At 36.9% G+C, this 20,711-nt stretch overlaps 2 protein-coding genes across 3 annotated transcripts; both read left to right on the forward strand.

Annotated features, from left to right (window-relative positions):
• The first annotated feature begins 3,701 nt into the window (after window positions 1-3,701).
• Window positions 3,702-16,722, forward strand: XKR6_1 (XK- protein 6). Of its 2 annotated transcripts, none has more exons than XM_051208108.1 (4): window positions 3,702-4,978; window positions 6,564-6,858; window positions 11,166-11,347; window positions 14,201-16,722. In XM_051208108.1, the coding sequence occupies exons 1-4, from the start codon at window positions 4,839-4,841 to the stop codon at window positions 14,424-14,426; spliced, it is 843 nt and encodes a 280-aa protein (XP_051067986.1). In that variant the 5' UTR covers window positions 3,702-4,838; the 3' UTR covers window positions 14,427-16,722. The 2 variants fall into 2 exon arrangements, with proteins under 2 accessions (XP_051067986.1, XP_051067985.1); XM_051208109.1 differs by lacking the exon at window positions 14,201-16,722 and having other exon boundaries at window positions 3,702-3,749; window positions 4,837-4,978; window positions 11,166-12,512.
• A 377-nt stretch (window positions 16,723-17,099) lies between these two features.
• Window positions 17,100-20,711, forward strand: XKR6_4 (XK- protein 6; the record flags this gene model as incomplete). The annotated part of the gene is made up of 3 exons (XM_051214798.1): window positions 17,100-17,581; window positions 19,815-19,918; window positions 20,457-20,711. A coding segment is annotated over one exon (408 nt), but the record flags the coding sequence as incomplete, so codon positions are not given.

Raw genomic sequence — 20,711 nt, forward strand, 5'->3', positions numbered from 1 at the left:
GTTATAGTAACAGTATTCTACTAGATAACGGTCATGTGTATGAATAAAGCTTATAACAAATTAATAACTTGATGTAAACCCTTGTAGTATGGATATTTTGTAATATGTGGTAAATAATGTCCATAGCTTTCTTTTCGGTTGCTTCATTTTAAATTTACTTCCCATATTGTTCAAACAATTTTAATGTTTTAGGTATTGTCTTCTTCACTTAAAACAGTTTACCAAAATTTGTATTAGCAGTTGAAGTAATCAATAATTATAATAAAGATAATCAGAAGTGTTTCTGATGTACATACTGAATATACTAAAACTGAAATACTTACAAAAATATATATATATATACAAAATCAAAACATTTCTTGAATTCATGTTCTAACTCAAAACACAATCTAATTAGTACTGTAGACAAACGGTTTTTTTCTCTTTAATTTTCATTAGCATGATTAGTTGTGTTGTTGGAATGTGGCTTCTGGGTCAAATTTATGGTAGTAAAAACAAGAGTTTATTTTTCAAATTAGTTATATATAGTAAACTAGTTAGTTTTAATAATTTTAGCATTGTAGTATGCTTGTACAACATTAATTAGGTTGATTATAGAAAAAAAACAAGTAATTGTTGATAAAAAAAAACAATGATCACAGATTGCAAATAATCTTATCATGATCGATGAATGTATGAAGTTCTCTTCATTTATTTAAGAGTAAAGATAATTGAACTTTATCGTTTACGATTTGAGGAACTCTAGTAATTAGTTGAGAAAGTTATTGAAAAACATGAATTGCAGAAAACTATCCAGTTATATGTTTTAATTATTGACGCATCGATAATGTCACTGAGTAATAGCTTCTAAATAGACTAAATCTACTAAATAGTGATAATCATAATAGATTGGACGTTGAACCACAGGAAAATATTCATATTCCTATTTTTTCACTTTGACAATGTACATTAATAAAAGTGTATGACGCAGTAGGGATGATCAGAGCTAATGTAAACTGTGGTTTGTTCACATATAATGGTATCCGATCATTATCGTAATTCATATACTTCCCTAGATGGAGTCACTGTATTTATCCATAAGTCTGAATTATTATATTATCACATGCAAATGATTGCAACAAATAAGTTTCAGATATCGAACGGTAAGTCCATGAAAGTACTCAGTGATTGTGGGTTGTAATGGACAACAAAACTGATGGAAGTCAAGTAAGTTGATGCATAAGGTTAAACAACTGTTTAGAATACTCGAAAGTGACTGCCTGCAGGAATGTTATCGAAAAAGCCGAGACTGTAATCTTCTGAACTAGGTTATTGGGGCGATGGCTGGTGTACTTGACAGTTACCTAATATCTATCAAAACCTGAGTGGAAGAACAACATGAGGCACAAAAGTGAAAACGGTGACAAGATTAATAGCAAGGCAAGCAGGGTGTCTTTACGAGTTAACTAAAGGGGTCTTTTGGAAATATCGTTCGGTTTTGACACCTACGTTAACGACACGTTTTTACGGTTTCTTCACTCTGGCAGTTTTTAAAAATTTAGGATACCTAATGACGTCAAAATATATTCATGTTTTTAATTCAACAGAAGTTGAACAACAAGATTTGTGATAGCGTTTGATATTAAGATATGTACTGAGGAACGTGAAAAATCTGTATACTGTAGTTGAATACTACTTATTTAGCCAATGCCCTCAACAGTCAGCTTGATTTGTTGCGTCATATTTATTATTAGGCGTGCCGACTGTCCTTATTTATTTTGAAACTGACTTCGCCATTAGAAATGGTGAGTGCAGGATCAGGGTCCTGTCAGTCTTGTAAAAGTACTTTGCAGTTCGAAGGTGCAAAGCACACACAGTTCCTAAGGGAGCTGACTAAGCGAGGATTGTATGGCTTGGATATCATCGCACAATAAGACAATATCATCTGCATAATCAACGCCGAGAACTCTTTCTCCAGACAACAGATCCATACCACCATTACTTACATTCATCAGAGCTGTTTCCAGAATGTCATCGATGGCAAAGTTGAAGAGGAATGGTGAGATTGGGCAACCCTATCTAAGCCCACCGCTCGAATGGAACAATGGAGAAAGGTGGTTGTATGCTCTTACTCTGCCAGAAGTGTTTGCGTATGTGGCTTTCAGGATGTCAAAATCTTCTAAGGCACACCCTTCTTCACTAAACAATCGCAGAGAACAGTCCTATCCAACGAATCGAAGGCAGCCTTGAAATCAAGAAAACCTATAATTGTTGGCCAGTGATACTTTAAGTTGGGTGTCAGCTCGGTTTGATATTTAGTCGCTAGAGAGGCTGCGACCAAGTTAGTGACATCGATCTTTTTGGGACGCTGAATTTGTTGGCCAATGAAAAATAATGTAATGATAGTGCAGACCAGGGCCTGATCAGAGTCCAGATAGGTACTCCAAAAGGAGAGGCAGTCTTGTACACAATCACGCCAGCGGTAGCTGATCGCGATGTGATCAATCTGAGTCCAGGCTTGAGATACAGAGGGAGGACGCCAGGTGGCATGTCGGCGATGACTGCGCCGGAAGTAAGTGCTAGCTAGAAACAGGTTGTGGTCTGTGCACAGTTGCAGTAGACGGTCCCCGTTATCTGTCCTTCGACCAACAAGTCCCCATCGGCCACCTAAACGAATCTCTTCTGCGCCTAGACGCCCAAACTCAGCATTCAGATCTCCGGATAGTATTAGAGTATCTGTCGAACACACTTTCTACAGAAGAACTGTTAGCTGGTGGTAGAATTTATCCTTGATTGCATCCGGGCTGCAATCTGTCGGGGCATAGGCGGAGATGACGAAAAGACATCGTTTCTCACACCGACGTCTTACTTCGATGGAAATTTCTAATCGGACAGCACGTAGCTGACAGTTAATGGGAATTCAATCGATTAGTGCTGCCTCAGCTCTAGCGCTTAGTGCGAAACCGACGCCAGCAAGACCAGACGTGGATACTAAAGGGTCCCTTAGGGGCCACACCCCGAGCCCTTGATCTAAAGTTCCAATCCACAAGAAGGTGGAGCAGCATTGTGAGATGCAGTCCCACGCTAGCCGGTGATCAACAATAGGTTCGTACACCATTCGTTCCCTCAAGACCCTGAAGCCGATGTGCAGCACTCATTTGGAATCAGGGTTTTACAACTCCCTAAGGTATCGTATATTCACCTTTCGTCCTCTCAAATTCGTAACAACACCCTCGCCGCAAAAAAAACAGTGAGAAGGACTTTACTGTTAGTGGCTGTATACGCGTGGTCATGCAAGATCACTTCGAGAGGGAGGATGATCTCTCTCTATCAACTGTACTGGTTCGGCGGTTAACGAAATCTCGTAACAGATGCATAGAGTTCGTCCAGCTTTTGCCGATTCACAACTCTTGTGATACGCATATTGTCTCCCTGCTTATTTCACGACATTTTTTATGTAGCTCCGGAACAATCTGTGAATTAGATGGTCTGTGTAGATTGCAACTGTCTGATCGTGTGTTTTAGAAGCATTCGTCGTGTTTAGTAATAACCCGAGGTAGTGCTCAGGGTAGGCGTTCGGTTCAGGTAAAAAGTTGACTAATGTGACTATAGACTTTCATCTATTGAGGCTGTTCAGACATATGTTGTGCAAGCCTGGCCTCTGTCATCTCTGGTCTGTTTTGCTGGCTGACATTGGATTAATTTTGGAGGATATTAGTGGCGCCCAAACTGAGTCTTGACATCAATCTTAGGTTACTAGTGTGAGCTATGTAAATAGAATAGGATTGTAGATTGGAATCAAAGTATGACCACAATTCATAAACTCAAACGCTAACTAAAACAGCCTTGAATCGGTCGCAATGGAGCAGTTACACTCGTTATTCGTTTTCCAGTGCATATTGAGTCAGATTGCAGAGTAGTCGTTATTCATCGTTTCTCCCTTTTTCCAACCATGCCCATATTTAGCTTTACATTATTTTTTATATTGCTTTCTGTACTTTTGTTAATTCTCGATAGGTGCACTTAATCGTAGGGTAGGGACTTTGGCGGATACATATATGTATACCAAGTATACATATACTTGTCTCAGATCTTACGTTTTGGATGACTGAATGATTGAAAATCCCTGTTAAAGAGTAAGGGGCCTTCATTTGTGATAGCTTTAAGTCATTACAGTCATATGCAGTATATACCATCACCATTAGCATTAATTTTAGATTAAAATGAATTAAAGCTAACTTTACTGGCTTAGTTAAAGTCGTTTTTAATCTTGATTTGTATGTAATACAGTACTACCATAGACAGACACCATTAGTGTAGAGCCTGGCACATATATATCTTGGCTAAAGTCATACTACATTAGCACGGCGTGATGGGAGTAATTGAGATCGGAATAGTGTAGCAGCAAATGATAAAAAGACTACAAAGTGTATTTTCAAAAATTTTTAGGAGCTCATGTCTTTTCATCTGATCACCTGAACATAGTCTGGTTCTGTATTACATATTAGTATGCTTTAAATTGTCTATTGTTTGCCAAAGTTGTTATTTTCTCTGCCCATAAAGTAACTAGACGTCTTAAGAGCCACCCATTCAAGCGTTTCATTCTGTCAAAGTTTATCCCATTTTATCACACGACTAGTGAGTATTACTCAGTTATATCGAGCTGCAAACTCTATGCAGTATCAGCGATATATACATACAGATTTTTAAGCAATAAGTCTGCTGTTCATATTTCGAATGACACCTGCCAGTTTTTCAATTTGTGTGCTTAATGAGAAATGTATACTCTTGTGTAACTTCATCTGTTTTTAGTATCCAGAAGTACTTCATTTTTACTATCACATTTCTATCTCCAAGTTATGTTTAGGTTCAATCGAAATGAAAATGGATTGCCCAACCTACATTGTGTGCAACCATCAAAGGTATTGGTTACAAAATGGTCTTGGCAAGCAGTTCCCATGTGGGCTAACTTCCCTGTGCAACATGACGGTCAAACAATGTATGCTTTCACTCCATTTAAAAAAGTGTTCCAATGGTATTTCGATTATAAAAACAGAAAATACTTGTTTACTTAAAGCAGAAGTAAACTAAGTAAACAGAATCTAAATATAACTACAAATTACACGGCTTATATCAAGGTTCCAAGCAACCAAATAAACCTCTCGACTATTATGCCAGTAGTATTTCCGGCGAAAAAGCTTAATCTTTGACATTGGCATCGCAATTGTAAGCTTTCTAAACCATCTAAGCATCAAATATCTCTTCACTGACTGTAGAATACGTAAATGATGTACAAGTATTTCATTCGCTCTATGATATACCATTCATTTTGTTCCAATTAAGTAAAACAGTCTGCTGATGTGTAGATCGTTGTCCATGTAGCAAGGTGCGCAGATCAATGGAAGTGGTGTTAATCCAGTGAATAATTCTAAGTTTTGGCGTTTCCGTCTACCTTTTCATAATAACTGTAATCCACTTTGTTATGGTGATCTAGATCACAATCGTCTCACTTGCAGTACAGAAACTTTTTATCTTAGAAGATGGCAACATGAGTATTTGCTGTCGTTAAGTCGGAATCATTCCAAAAATACTTAAGGGATACTTTTTTATTTTCAGAGTAAATTTTATGAAAGATTCTGGAGAAAAACTTCAGTTTAAACTCCCTTATCATGTTGAAGTAAAATATAACCTAAGACTATTTTAATCGTCTTACTAAAAATATATTCGAATATAATCGGGAATCGAGGTATTCCTAAAATAAATACACTTTAGTGGATACTTGAATTTTGTATTTGGTCATATGAGTAGTGAAAGATGCACTTTCAGCTTAATCCACAAAGCAATTTACATCACAAACTTGAATCACAGATAATACTGAATGATACTCTAGAAATATTTTGTACCATATCGACGGAAAAGTAAGTGAAACGTTAAAGCACTTTGCACATCACTACAACTGTACAGTTAGCCAGTCACATGTAACGTAGGACCTGACACAGACGTGCATGTTTCGCTACATTACGTAAATACAGGGTATTCCAGAGTAGTATAAGTAGTAGCAGTATGTGATAACAGAAAAGGGGATCAGAGAAATGACTCGATAAAATAGGGATTCATATGATTGAAATTTTTTTAAAGACAATTAGGTAATTTAGGATCTAAACGAAAACGGATGGTAAATGTACTAACGCCATTGTGAACAATTACGAGCCATTTAACCCAGTCTCTAACTATTAGTTGCGATAATCGCACGAAACGCACCCAAACCAGGTTGTATGCAGCTACCTACATAGTTCAGATTAACTGTCAATGATTCCGTGGACTGACGACACATTTGGATACTACAATTGTACTGTTTAAATCATACGTTTATTTCAACTATGTGGTATCCTTATAACGTCACTAACCATTATTAGAGATGTAACCAAAATAGGAAGGTGATACTGATATGTGTCAGGAGTATAAATTTTACTACGGGTTTTGGAATATCTCCTTTCATTGATATTTTACTTCCGTGTTTAGATACCGACTTTCTTAATTCAGTGTATCAACTAAAACTCATCATTTACATTACATTCCAGCAGTAATCTCATGGGGAATAAGAGCAAAGTGGAATCACTTACTGTTTGTGATATTACAGATGCTTCGATTTCGAAACAAAATTCTTTCGATGAACCATCCAGTTCCTTTGTTACTCCACACTCAAGTGCTCCTCCATTGTCTACTGTTGTTCAGCCTGAGGATGAAATAAGACTAGTTGAGTTTCTTAAAGTTCATGGATTTCGGTGGTATCAAGTTGTGATATTTCTCATTTCTATAATCAGTTACCTCGCAGACATTGCATCCGATGCATACTTGGTTTATACGTATTATATTCAGGTTAGTATGATGTCATTTTAGTCACGTGATTCACTTTCATAAAAGCGTTTTCATCTCATATTTACACCTTTTCTTCTGACAAGTAATTAAACTATTTTCTATACCTTCTTACTGTTGGAAGTGTCTTTCTTTCTACGAACTAATTCTTTGTTCTTGTACTACGTCCTTGCATGCGATCTTTCTTTTATATATTACCACCACCGAATTAACCACTTCTATAAATCCGGTGTTCATCTTGTTGTGCTAATGAGGTATGGCAACTTGGACCGATGCACATATGTGTTTGGTCTTACGTTGTAGCAGACTGCCCTTCTTACTATGGCAGACAATAGTCTAGTGGCGTTAACTTGAGGAAATTTCACCTCATATATGGATCACCAATCTGCTGTCTAGTAGTAGAATCGCGTAGTCGAAATTAGTTGAAAATATTGCTTACCAGAAATACAGTGTTATTTAGATCAGCGTAAAGAAAAATTACGCCTGTGGCTCTTCTAGAGTTACTGCCGGTCCCATGCCCAGGTAAAGTAAGACGGTTGGGCATGGGGTTGGCAGCCCCATCCGTGAAAAAAATCCTGCCAAAAACGTCAACCAGATTAAAAAAATTAAACCTTTGAAACTCTTCTCTAGGGATTGAAGGGAGAATTATGATGCCTCAGGATGAAAGCCGAGATTCTTCTGAAGTCACGAGGCCGATACCTCTTCTAACAACCAGAGCAACATTTTTCACAGGTACATGGAACGTCCGGATAATGTGAGGACCAGCCAGATAACAACGGAAGTGAGGATATACAAATTGGCATTGCTGGAAATCAGCGAAGCCTATTGAACTCAAGCTGGACAGCTAAGGCTAGATACGAGAGAGAGGCTGATGTACTTCATACGCGCAGGGAATTAGTCTGATGCTGTTCAAAGAAGTACGTAGTGTGTGTATAGGATGGGAATCTCACGGATCCAGAATCACCAAAGCATCATGCAAAACAAAGAGAGAGGTCACTACGATGAATGTTATCTAGTGATATGCACCCACCAATAATAGTAACGACGACAATAAAGATCAGTTCTATGAGAGGCTGCAATCAACCATAACGAAGTACTTAAGAAAAGAACCGACTATCCTGATGAGAGACCTAAACACCAAGGTCGGAATGGACAACACCGGATATGAAGATATCAAGAGACGACATGGACTGGGAGAGAGAAAGAAAATGGCGAGAGATTTGCAAACCTATGTCCATTCAACAACTTGGTTATAGGTGGTACATTATTACTACACAAACGCATACGTAAAGCTACATGGGTCTCACAGGATCACACCACAGCGAACTAGATAGATCATATTTGTATCAATAAAAATTCAGAAGGACAATGGAAGGCGTGAAAACTAGGAGAGGAACTGACATGACTTCAGATCATCACCTGGTTATGTCCAGTATAAAATTGAAGCTAAAGAAACACTGGACAGCTGGGGAAACAGTATTACAAAGGTCCAATACAGCCTTCCTTCTAGATACTAACAAACTGAAAGAATTCGAGATAACTCTCAACAACAGGTTCTACTGAAAGAACATGGAACTACTATGGAGGACAACATCAACGTGTCAGGAGGTGATGGGCCGCAACAAGCATCATCATAAGGAATTGATCTCTATAGAAACACTGGACAAGATCAAAGAAAGGAAAAACAAGAAGACAGCAATCAACAACAGCCGAACACGAGCAGAGAAAGTCAAAGCACAAGCTGAGTACACGGAAGCAAACAAGCAAGTGAAGCAGAGCATTAAAGCTGCCAAGCAGAAATAGGTGGAAGAACTAGCAATGATAACGGGAAAATCTGCTAGAGAAGGATATGAGACAGCTATATGACACAACGAAGAAACTAACAGGGAAATATGATAAGCCAGAGAGACCGATCAAGGACAAAAGAGGCAAGACAATCACCGAGATTCAAGAACAGAGGAACAGACGAGTGGAATACTCCAAGAAACTGTTGAATAGACCCGCTTCATTGAATCTACCGGACATCGAAGCAGCACACACAGACCTTCATATAGATGTCACTGCACCAACCGGAGAAATCAAGATGGCCATCAGACAAACCTAGAGCGGGAAAGCCACAGGACCTGACAATATATTAGCTGAAGTCAGATATTGGAGTAACTTCAAACATGTTCCACGTTCTATTCAGGAAGATTTGGGAGGAAGAACAAGTTCCGATGGACTGGGAACAAGGACACCTCATCAAGATTCCAAAGAAAGGAGATCTGAGCAAATGTGAGAACTATAGAGGCACCACACTGCTGTCAGTACCAGGGCAAGTCTAATAGAGTGTTGCTAAAACGGATAAAAGACTCAATAGACGCCCAACATCGAGATCAACAGACTGGATTCCGTAAGGATCGGTTGTGCACAGACCACATTGCCACGCTACGAATCATCGTCGAACAATCTGTTGAGTGGAACTCGTCATTATACATCAACTTCACTGACTATGAGAAGGCGTTTGACAGTGTGGACAGGAGAACCTTATGGAAACTTCAACACTATGGTATACCTGAGAAAATCGTCAATATCATACGGAGTTTATGCGACGGACTACAGTGCAAAGTGCTGCATGGAGTACAGCTAACAGATTCATTCCAAGCGAGGACCGAAGTCAGATAAGGCTGATTACTTTTTCCGTTTCTCTTCCTTTTGATGGTCGACTGGATTATGAAAACCTCGACATCTGAGGGAAAACACGGCATACAATGGACAGCTCAGAACCAATTAGAAGATTCGGACTTCGCAGATAACCTGGCCCTTCTATCCCATACACACGAGCAAATGCAGATGAAGCCAACTAGTGTAGCAGCAGCCTCTGCATCCGTAGGCCTCAACATACACAAAGGAAAAAGCAAGATCCTCAAATACAATACGAAGAGCACCAACCCAATCACACTTGATGGAGAAGCTATGGAAGATGTGGAATCTTTCACGGACGAGGAGGATCTGATGCAGAAGTAAAGGCGAGGATTGGCAAAGCAAGGTCCGCATTCCTACAACTGAAGTACATATGGAACTCAAGACAACTGTCAACTAATATCAAAGTCAGAATCTTCAATACGAACGTCAAGACAGTTCTACTGTATGGAGCTGAAACTTGGAGAACTACCACAACCATCATCAAAAAGGTAGAAGTATTTATAAACAATTGTCTACGTAAGATACTGAATGTCCGTTGGCCGGATACCATCAGCAACAGCCTACTATGTGAGAGAAGAAACCAGCTTCCAGCTGAAGAGGAGATAAGGAAAAGACGTTGGAAGTGGACAGGATATACATTGTGGAAATCACCAAACTGCAATGCGAGGCAAGCCCTAACTTGGAATCCTGAAGGGAAACGGAGAAGTGAAAGGCCGAAGAACACACTGCGTCGGTAACCGGAAGTGGACATGAAAAGGATGAACGGCAACTGGAAAGGATTGTTCAGGACGTGGTTAGATGGAGAGTGCTGGTGGGTGGCCTATGTTCCTTCCTGAGGAGTAACAGGCGTATGTAAGTTAAAGGAAAATAATAATCTCCTAGGTTAAACAGTTTGTGAGTCACTTGGGATTATTATCCAGTTTTGTTTTGCCTGTTGAACCTGTTACTGATGACTTCATCTCCACACGCTGACTTTTCAGTATTAATTGATTGCTAGGTTCAAACTAGTGGAAAGGATGAACAGCAACTGGAAATGATTGTCCAGGACGTGGTTAGGTGGAGACTGCTGGTGGGTGGCCTATGCTCCTATATGAGGAGTAGCAGGAGCAAGTAAGTAAGGAAGATAGGTTGCCGTCAAACCCTACAGCCTTTAGAGTAAACGATTGGCCAAAAACACGTTATAGCACACACGTTTACCGACAAATCGTTAAACTTTCTCAATATGTGAATGAATCAACCAGAAGGTTTAGGATTAACGAGATATATGATGTTTCAGTTACAAACAAACGACTTACAGGTTGGTTTGTGGACATTGCTTTCACAGACGTCAGTTGTCAATTTTATTGATTCTATTTCGATGAATGAACGCGAATTCAATAGTATTTTTAAACTTATCAGAGAAAGTCTGGATATAGATTTTTGATGAACATAAATGTACTAGTAGTTTACCAGATATAGTACTCATATTTATAGCGTTTGGTAGTGTTTCTTTAACTTCTAAATAATGAAGCGCCTTTGTCAGCATCTGAGTTATTCATATAAAATAACCTTTTGTTCAGAAATTTATTTACAAGATATTTTCTATAAACGTTCGATCTAATTTTTGTTTTTATTTATCAATATAGGAAGATTACTACTGGTCTAGTTTAACAATGATTTTCATGGTTGTTCCCGCTCTCTTGATGTCCAGTTTCAGTCTTGCGTGGTATTTCATTGACTATAAAGTTCGAGTTGATCCTCCGCGCAGCTATCGAGCATGGACGTTTAGACTGTTGTTTCATGGACTCCAGTTGGCCCCACTGGTGAGGTTCGTTTACTTTGAGCCATACTTTCCTTGTTTGTATTTCATTTGATAAAGCGATTGAGTCCATCAGAGACTGACTTTTTAATGTTAAAGAATTGGAGTAAATATGCTATGGTTTATTCACTGTATTCAGGTTATTTATTCTCCGAACCGGAGATTCAGTAATGTCAGTTTAGAGTTGTTTGTATTGGAAGTACTTTATTTTTTGTCGTCAGTTTATGATATGTTCGTTCTAAGTTAGTAATTGTGATGGTTGGCTCTTTCTTGTCTTAGACCTAGCAAGCGAGCTGCTATAACTATCAGTCGTAACTCAAAATCTAAGTAAATGTCAATTCTGGTTCAGTTTTATATTTACTTATCATATGATGTGTAAGATTTACTATACCAAAAATTTAACGTACTGTGGTTGTGTTGTCATTTAGATTACGGTTTTTATTATTTTTATTCTTGTCATTACTTTATTATCTTCCGTATACTTTCTCGTAATAGTTAAAGAACTTTTATCATGGAAATTTGCTCAACGTGAAGATGGTTTTATCACAAACTGAAATAAGTTAAATGACTTTTGAATATCAAGGAATATAGCCTAACTACTACTTCCTATTTTAGAATTCATTTAGTATATAATCAATGATCTTTTGGTCTCAGCAAAAACGGTGTAATTTAGCCATTAAGTTATATTTCAGTGTTTCATATATTAGTTTCCCACGAGAGCTGAACTTCTTAAGTTCAAGCCCGTACAGTTTCGCCGTTTTTCAGACTAGCATAAAACGAATTTCAACTCTTCCTGATTTGTATTGGTTCCATATCTAGTGTCAGTGAGTGACAAATTGACCACAAATTAATAGGTTTTCAGGAACTGTTATTTTTGGTTAGGCACCGAAAGTTATTAGGTGACTAGTGATTCTTAGAGACACTGGACAAATCGATGCTAGTTTGTTTAGTGGTTTTTTGTTAGTTCTGCTATGATATAGATAGTTTCTGTTAGTATTTGTTTTGTCAAAATATTTGTCATTTCGGTTTAGTTTACACTACTTTTAGCTACTTCCAAATGCACTGATACGAAAATTTCTCTCTTCCTCTCGAAGTATTCTCATATAACCATGCGTCCAAAGCCCCTGTCATAGAAGGCGTACTCACTGCTTTCCTGTGGTGGGAGTGTCGTGTGTGAGTGAGGGATGAAAAGTGAACATCTGGTGCTCCAACCAGCTTGGTAGGTACAGATGGTTCACTTAGGAAGTTGTAAAATCTTGATTTAAAATCAATGTGTTAGCGGTATATAGATTGGATTAAAATACGTTCCGTGCAGGATTATGTTATGGCACCCTGATGGGCTATTTTTTATCTAATCATCGCTAGTGGATACTTAGAGAAAACTCTAGAATCTTCTGATGTAAAAACTATAGATATCCCAACGTTTCTCTTATTATGACTCCTACTTCAATCCAACCATTTTATTTGGAATATAATTACGTTTCTGTTCCACTGTGTTCTGATTTTGGGACTTGTAGAGTGAAGTAGTGTCCAAGAGTACTTAACAATAGGAGTAGCTGTGTTTGTAATAAGAGAAATTATAAGTGGCGACGAGGAAAAGGAAAGTGCTCTCAAGATGCCAATATCAGATGACCTGCTCAACCGAATACTATAACAACAGCAAACACAACTTGATGCACAAATGCGATTGTTGGAGACTGTGACGCAACAGCTTAATATCCACTGCTCGATTTTACACGCTATTTCAAGTACTACTTATGATGCGGATTGATGAAATCCAGAATCCTAAGAGAACTGAATAGGATCATCGACTGCTACGAGATGGCATCTAACGTTTTTCAACTTCATTGTAGATTAAACATCTTCGTCAGAGGTTCGAGAAGTGGCTCTCTAAGAAAATCACCATCAACTTGTGCACCCATGGAGCATAGCATTTCATGCACAAACGTTCATTCAAAATCGTATGGTTCTTAAAATTATTGTACACTGCTAATGTGGTGTGGCAACTCGAACTGATGTACGTACGTACGAAGTTCTACGTTGTTACTGACTGACTGACTGACTGATTGTACACTGCATTATCTTTGTATAGCTTGATCTGTGTCGTAATTATTATCTGTATGAAGAATAGTCTAAAGAGAGTTTGAATCTATTTATTGCCTCGCCTAACTCCTCGTTGCCTTTTGAAGTATAAGTACCTTTAATGTGTCCTTTGTCTAATAGTTTGATCATACATGTCAATTTATTTGTTAGGTGTTTTTACTATTGTGTCGATGACTTGTTATTTAGGCAGAGTATCAAATTCTTTATTTAGTTTGATAAAGGTGAGTACTAGCACTTGATTTGTGTTTAGGGTAAGTTGTATTATGTGTCTAATTGTCTTTGTTTCATGCTTGGTAGCTAAGTGTCTTCTAAAGCCGGATTCGGTAAGTGGAAGCCGGTTATCCGTTAATTGAGATGGCCTGTTGCAAACAATACCAGCAAATAGCTTTTCTATTGTATCCAATGAGATGCTACGGTAGTTATTGGTATAGGTCTTTGGTCCTTTATTTCTGTTTATACTAATCACATTTGCATCTAGCCAGTGGTCTGACAATGTTGTGATTTCTCCAAATTTGTTCGTTAATAGTACATTGTTTAGTTTGTTACCCTCATGTGTGATCATTTTGGTTGTTATGATATTGTTGCCAGGGCTTGTATATTTTTTCATCTTTTGTAGACTTTGTTCATATTGTCATTGTTGGTGGAGGGGTCTTGGGCTGTGTTTAGCAACAAGTAGATTGATGTTGAGTCCAATATACGACTAACTTAAGGTATTACAGTGATTATCTCCACTTTTTATGCTTGTTTTTTCACTTCTAGGGCAGCTGATGCTATCTACTACGGTATAGCAAGTCGACAACCCGGGTTAAGTCTTCGTGTAGCTGCACAATATACGCAGTTGATGCTTTATGAAGATGCTGATTGTGCTATGCTTCGTTTGATTGAATGTTTCACTGAATCCGCTCCACAACTTCTGTTACAGTTGTACATTATTTTAACGCAACCATATCCTGCACCTAAATTTCAAAGTATGTTTCTGTCCTAGAATAATGAAGCTAATAATATTTTAAATTGATATCATGAATGGATGAATGTTAGATCACCGTCGAAAACCTGGAAGCACTGGACGGCCGTTTCGTCCTAGTATGGGACTCCTAAACAGTGCGCATCCACGATCCCGCACGCGAGATTCTAACCCAGGACCTCCATTCACACAGTCACTCACGGAAGACAATGGTGGACGGTCGCGCAATATCGTGTATTGGTTGAATTTAGACATGAACACCGTTGGATTGCCGGCTAAGTGGTCTAGAGGTTATGCGTTCGCCCGCGAGACCCGAAGTCCTTGGTTCGAGTTTCTCGTGCGGAGTCATAGATTCGCGCTGTTGAGGAGTCTCATACTAGGACGAAATGGCCGTCTAATGCTTCCATGTTTCTGGTGGTGGTCTAGCAACCATCCATTCATGATATCAATTTAAACTCAACAATCTCCGCAACCCAATATTATTGATATTTCGTAAATTTCTGTGTCATGACCCTGTTAGTTGCTTATAAAAAACTATGTAGAATATGTTGCCTTTCAGTCATAATTCATATTTTATAAACACTTGATTTTACTCATTATATCATTTGCTATATCGCTATGTGTAATAATTATAAAGGTGACAATAAATCATTATGGGAATTTATGTTTAAGACTAATGTGTTTTAATTTGCAGTTTAACGGTTGCCATTAGACCATATTTCTTATATTATTTGTGACTATTGCAAAGAAGAACAGACACACTTGGACGTGATGGCCGTCCACTGCTTCCAGGTTTTCCATGTTGGTCTAACTTAAATCGTTTCATAGTTCAATGAATAATTGTATTATACGATAATAGAGTGTTCTTTATGCTTCGAGAGAATAGTCTTTCATCAGTAGTTATGTGAATTTTTAAGTCGGGTTAAACTACTTCAAATTCCATTTCGACTTGAAAGTTTCGTTAAACCCATTTTCATAGACTCAAAAATTATCAACACTCGTTTCTTTTATCATGTTTGAGTTACGTTCTATAAACTTCCAAGTACGTTTCTTGCATTTGTTTATAATGTTTACCGTATCGTATTTCCTTGATTTTTATTTGGAACAATTTCTGGATGAGTCTTAGCCATTAGAAGTAGGAAATATGCGTAAATTGTAAGCATTCATGCGTAGGTATCTAAACGATACTGTTTGGCTGTTGCGAAACGGACAAGGGATCGACGTCATTGTCATATTGTGGTGTGCGCTACTTATATACACATAAGTAGTATATAACAATAGGCGGGAATAGAATGTATTTCAGTAGAAGATCGAGAAGGAAAGAACGAGAACGGAAAGCAATTGGTATGAAAATGCAAAACCAACGAAATCTGAGACGACGGAGTGATATTTGCAAAAGAAACAGTCGAGTTTGAGACAATGGATTGATATTTTGAAAATAAAGATTTCCTGTATGGTTCTCAGATTTTAGTGAGATATTCTGCAATTTCGTGTTCAAATAAATTCGGTTGTCCTCACCTGTGTTCTCCTTCACTGCAATATGAAGAGGTGACTTATTGGTTGACATTCAAATTCCAAGCACTTGGTCGCTCTTTCGACCCTCGCTCCACTTACTTTAGGCAGCCAGATAGAATAATTAACCTTCATACATAAAGTGTAGCCCAAAGTTGAGTACGCAAATCTTTACTTGGTAAATGATTCAACTTAGGTGAATATGGTAAGTACATAAATGTTGAATAAATTATGATTTGATGCATACTGGGTATATAACTTTCGTGACGAATAAAAATTAGTAAAATGTAATCAGTTTTATCTAATGAATGTTGGAAATCTTTAAAATTGTTATTTATTTATTTAACAGTTTCAGACCGTCGTTTCGATGTTTTTTACATTGCTGATAATTTTTCTTTCTGTTTTGTTGCGGGTTGGCACGGCTTAAGAATAGTTATTTTTTAATACGAAGTTTTTCATTGATATCTCTGTTTGTATGTGATAGTATAGTAATTGTTAAAAAGCCCAATGAATTGGTTACCGTTTACAATGAAACAGTTTCACCTATTACTCTTAAGGAACCTCAAGTGGTTTTTTACAACTTTTCCGACCAATTTTCATTTTCGTTTAGTTTGTTTGTTATTTGTTCAATTTTCTAACATTCGAGATTGTAATTGAGAATCCGTTAGTAGTTATCGTTGTTGAACACTCATTTGTTCCTTTAATACATTAGCAAATTTTGCCATTCGTCTATGAAAGAATGTATGTTATTTAAATTTCTGATAAGCCTTCACTAAAAGACCACTATTTTTCTGAACCGCCGTGCAGAATTATGTGGCTGTGGATTTTACTGGTAAGAATGTTTGACCAACTACTTTTTAAAAGGAACTAGAAAGCTACTATTTGTCGGCAACGCGTGAACAGTTAAGTAAGGTTACGGATTAACTTAAAAACTTTTCGTAATGTCTTTTATCAACTATCCTCTATAACTATTTGGTTTTATCAAAGTCTTCTTTATTGTTTTTGAACTTTAATTTATCTTTTTCCCCACGTTTTGACATTTAGTGACTGCACAATTTGTTTCATGTGTGTTTTCATGGCTTTCATTGGCGTGGTCGTTAACCTACTACCAAACTGCTCTACGTAGTTCACGTATTGAAAAATATCCAGACCTTAGGTATTATATTCTTCTTTTTCTGGAAGGCTGGAGTGCTAGCATCACGATTACTGGCTCTAGGTATACTTGCCTCTGTTGTCAAGGGATTTTGGTTTGTAGTAGCGCTCGGTATTCATTGGTTGTTGGCTTCTGGTTGGTTAATCACTCGCGGGACGACGTTTTGTTCATCTAATTCACGAGCGTTAGGAGAACTAACCTTTGATTTTGTATTAGGTGCAGTTTATTGTTTTGATGTGGTCAATATTCGTGAAGGACGAAGTCGAATATGGTATGGATCATGTTACTTAATATTTGGCATTGAAAACTCGGTATGTGCGTCATTATGGTGGGTAACACATTCATTTATTAATGCAAGTCTTCCAAAAGTGTGTTCAAAAATCAACCATCCACGTGGAACACCGTTTTACCTCCATACACTCTTCTTATTATTGTGATATGCAGTTTTTGTATGGGCATAGTGATGATGATCGTTTATTACATTACGTTTCATCCATCGGGAAAGATTGAAGTAGGTTATGAGATTCCGTTTTGAATTATTATTGCTTGTTTTATTAATTAACCTCGCTTTATAATATTTTGAAATATATATAAATCTTCTTTGTCGTACGTTATGGTGGTGCGCTTTTTTGCTTCGTATAACGAGAGATTTTATCGATTATTTAAAAAGTAATTTCACGAAATCATACTGACATAATTCAAATTAGTTGCTTTTTATGAATGTATGTTCAAACGACTGGATATGGATCTTACTGACTAGTGGTGTTTGTTTATTTGTTAATTGACTCCATGTAAGACTGAATAAGTTAAAAATATAGCGTCATTGAGAATATTAAAGAGATCAAATGTGAAGCAACACTCAAGATCATGGCAATGAAATCGCGATTAAGGTCGTTGGTTCAAATTTCAAGGCACATAAATTCAAGGGGATTAGTCACTAAAGTTCGATTCATATTTCATTTAAATAAGAGAAAAATTGTATGCTATTTACAACCCATTGAATCGTCGAAAAACATCTGCGCTTTCGAACTACACAATGCTTGCTAAAAAACACGGCATGAAATAATGCTGCTTCAGCTTAATTGATGTTAGAACAAACACATTAATCAGTAACACACTATTTTCCATTCTTAGTTGAGAGTGAACAAATTTTTTTACGTGTAATGTTCTAAAATATGAAAGTATACTGATTTTACCAGTGTAGAGAAGTCTGCTCTAAAATATTGATTAAGTTACCAATATCTTTTGTTGGTATAGGAAGGGTTGAAATATGTTCAGAAAATAGAGTACAGTAAAGAAATCAGCAGGGGAACCGCGACCACAAAAAGCCAATTTTCGATATATAAAATGAGTATATTCAAAAAGAGCATTTTGAAACCGTTCCTAGTCACAATACATTAGCACTTTTTCTTAGAATTCAGAATTACGTTGCATGACGAACTAACATCTATACAGATGACTGATGAGTACATAAGTGACTCCAGTGTTGTCGATACAATCACGGTGATATTTTGCGCAGACATCAATTGATTGACCGTAATATGTCTTCAACAACATGGAAAACATGAGGTTTCTTAAAAAGTCACTTACGGCCATGGAAAGATTGCCAAAGATACTTAAGCTACTGTTTAAATAATACACAGCGGCTTTTTACAGTTTGTAGCCAATCAAAAGACCAATGAGTGAATGACTTATAGTACATTAATAATTGAAAATAAAAATATTTCTGTTTCTCCATAGACAATGAAATTGCCCAGGTTATTATTTTCGGTTTCGTAATTTGAATTCGCAGTATATTTTATAACGAAATTCATATATATGACTCTGAGGATCTTTCCTTTAAACCCCCATCCAGTCATAGATAATCTTTCGAAATCCGCTATACAGCTTCAGTTGTTTCTGTGGTACGGTTGACAAAAGACCTATGTGCACAATACCTGTATTGTGTCGATGCCTACAAAGGCCCTCGTATATTTGCGTGTTAATAGAATGTCGTCGTACCTTCCTTGGTTAACAAAAAATAATAATCCTGCCAACAAATCCTTCTATTTGCGCTTCTCTACTTTAAAAAAATATCGCTACTACTTGTGCATTGAAAATGATCATTAGAGAGCACACGTTTTACTACGCGATCTTTTTCACGGTCATTTTGGTAAATCTATTTCTCCAGGTTTAAGCCTGATTTTTAAGCTGAAATATTTGTCTGTTATCATCCATCTTGTAATTCTTATATTTACTATTACTATCAATATGTACACATAAGTTAATATGATTACTTACGCAACCTACCGTATTGTTACCATTATCTCACAATTTGCCTTAATTGGTCTAACATTCTCTACATATTTATGTAAACATTACTGTATATTAGACGAAAGGTTGGTGAAGATTGAAAGCACTATTATCTGCTTATATGTCGTGTTCTCATTTGCATGAATCGGTTTTTAATCCTGTCTATGACTTTATCAGATAGCAGCTCGCATTAAAAGACTTTTCAAAATATGTCCAGTAGATTAGCTTTTATAAAGCTGCACTACATTGCGCAATGTTCTAAGGAATCGTATATCAGTTATTCACAGGTTAGTCGATTACATCCAACTGGGTTATTAAATGATTCAAATGCCTGTGTAATGTTGCCGAAAACTAGTTGAAAAAAAACTGTACAGAAAACAACCAATCCTTGGTGTTACGTTTTGTTCGTTGCTATAAAGAAAATAATCATTTATACTGATTTTCATTTCTAGTTATGCATTCCGTGTGATGAACTGATAATAACTTCAGAACGGCAAGATTCATTAACTGTCGATCCAAATATTCAACTGTCAGAGAAAACTATCCAGTTATCAGTGTAAGTTGAATCAGTAGAAATAAAATTCCAACATTTAAAATTTGTTTTTGCTGTCAAACTAAGATTTTTCAAATCGGAGTTTATCTGACCGTATATCCAGCACACAGAAAAATTAGTCCCATCCCTTCCAGATTGCTATATTGGGGGAAAATAAAAATATGTACTCAAGATAATTTGCTCATTTATTTTATATGTAACACATAGACTTTTCTTTAGTTAACATATGCTGGGAGATACCGAAGAAATGGCCTTAATATACGATCTAAGAACGTAGCTGCACAGAAGGAATAAGTTTATACACCATTTCATCTTTCACGATTATTCAGAATGACCTGATCATCCGATTCTATTTATAATGCACCATATTTCTGCTGGTCTACGCCGTTTTCTGGTATGATATTCTTGTCATCACTATTCTCTGTGGCTTCAATGAATGTAAGCGTATTTAGATACAAACACAAAATCTTAAGGAAATTCACTTTCTTTAAAATAAACAACGATCTTTCTATTTTTTAATTGCTTTACGAAAATTCGTTAGGAAATCATAAAACGGAAAGTTTAACAATTTGCAAGAACCATTAACATTCATCAATTTCAACACACAACAATCACTTCCGTCTGCTGGCGAAAAAATGAAGTCAAAGAATTAAAACAACAGGCTTGATGCCATCAATAGATTGGCAATGAAAATTTTTATATAATAGAAATATTAGTTTGCATGTATGACAAAACAGTTGTTCATCAATTTGAGTTTTTTTTTTTAAATGAAAATCAATAAAGTATGTCAGAATAA

Source organism: Schistosoma haematobium, chromosome 2, assembly GCF_000699445.3.
Source record: "Schistosoma haematobium chromosome 2, whole genome shotgun sequence".
NCBI classification, from domain to species: domain Eukaryota; kingdom Metazoa; phylum Platyhelminthes; class Trematoda; order Strigeidida; family Schistosomatidae; genus Schistosoma; species Schistosoma haematobium.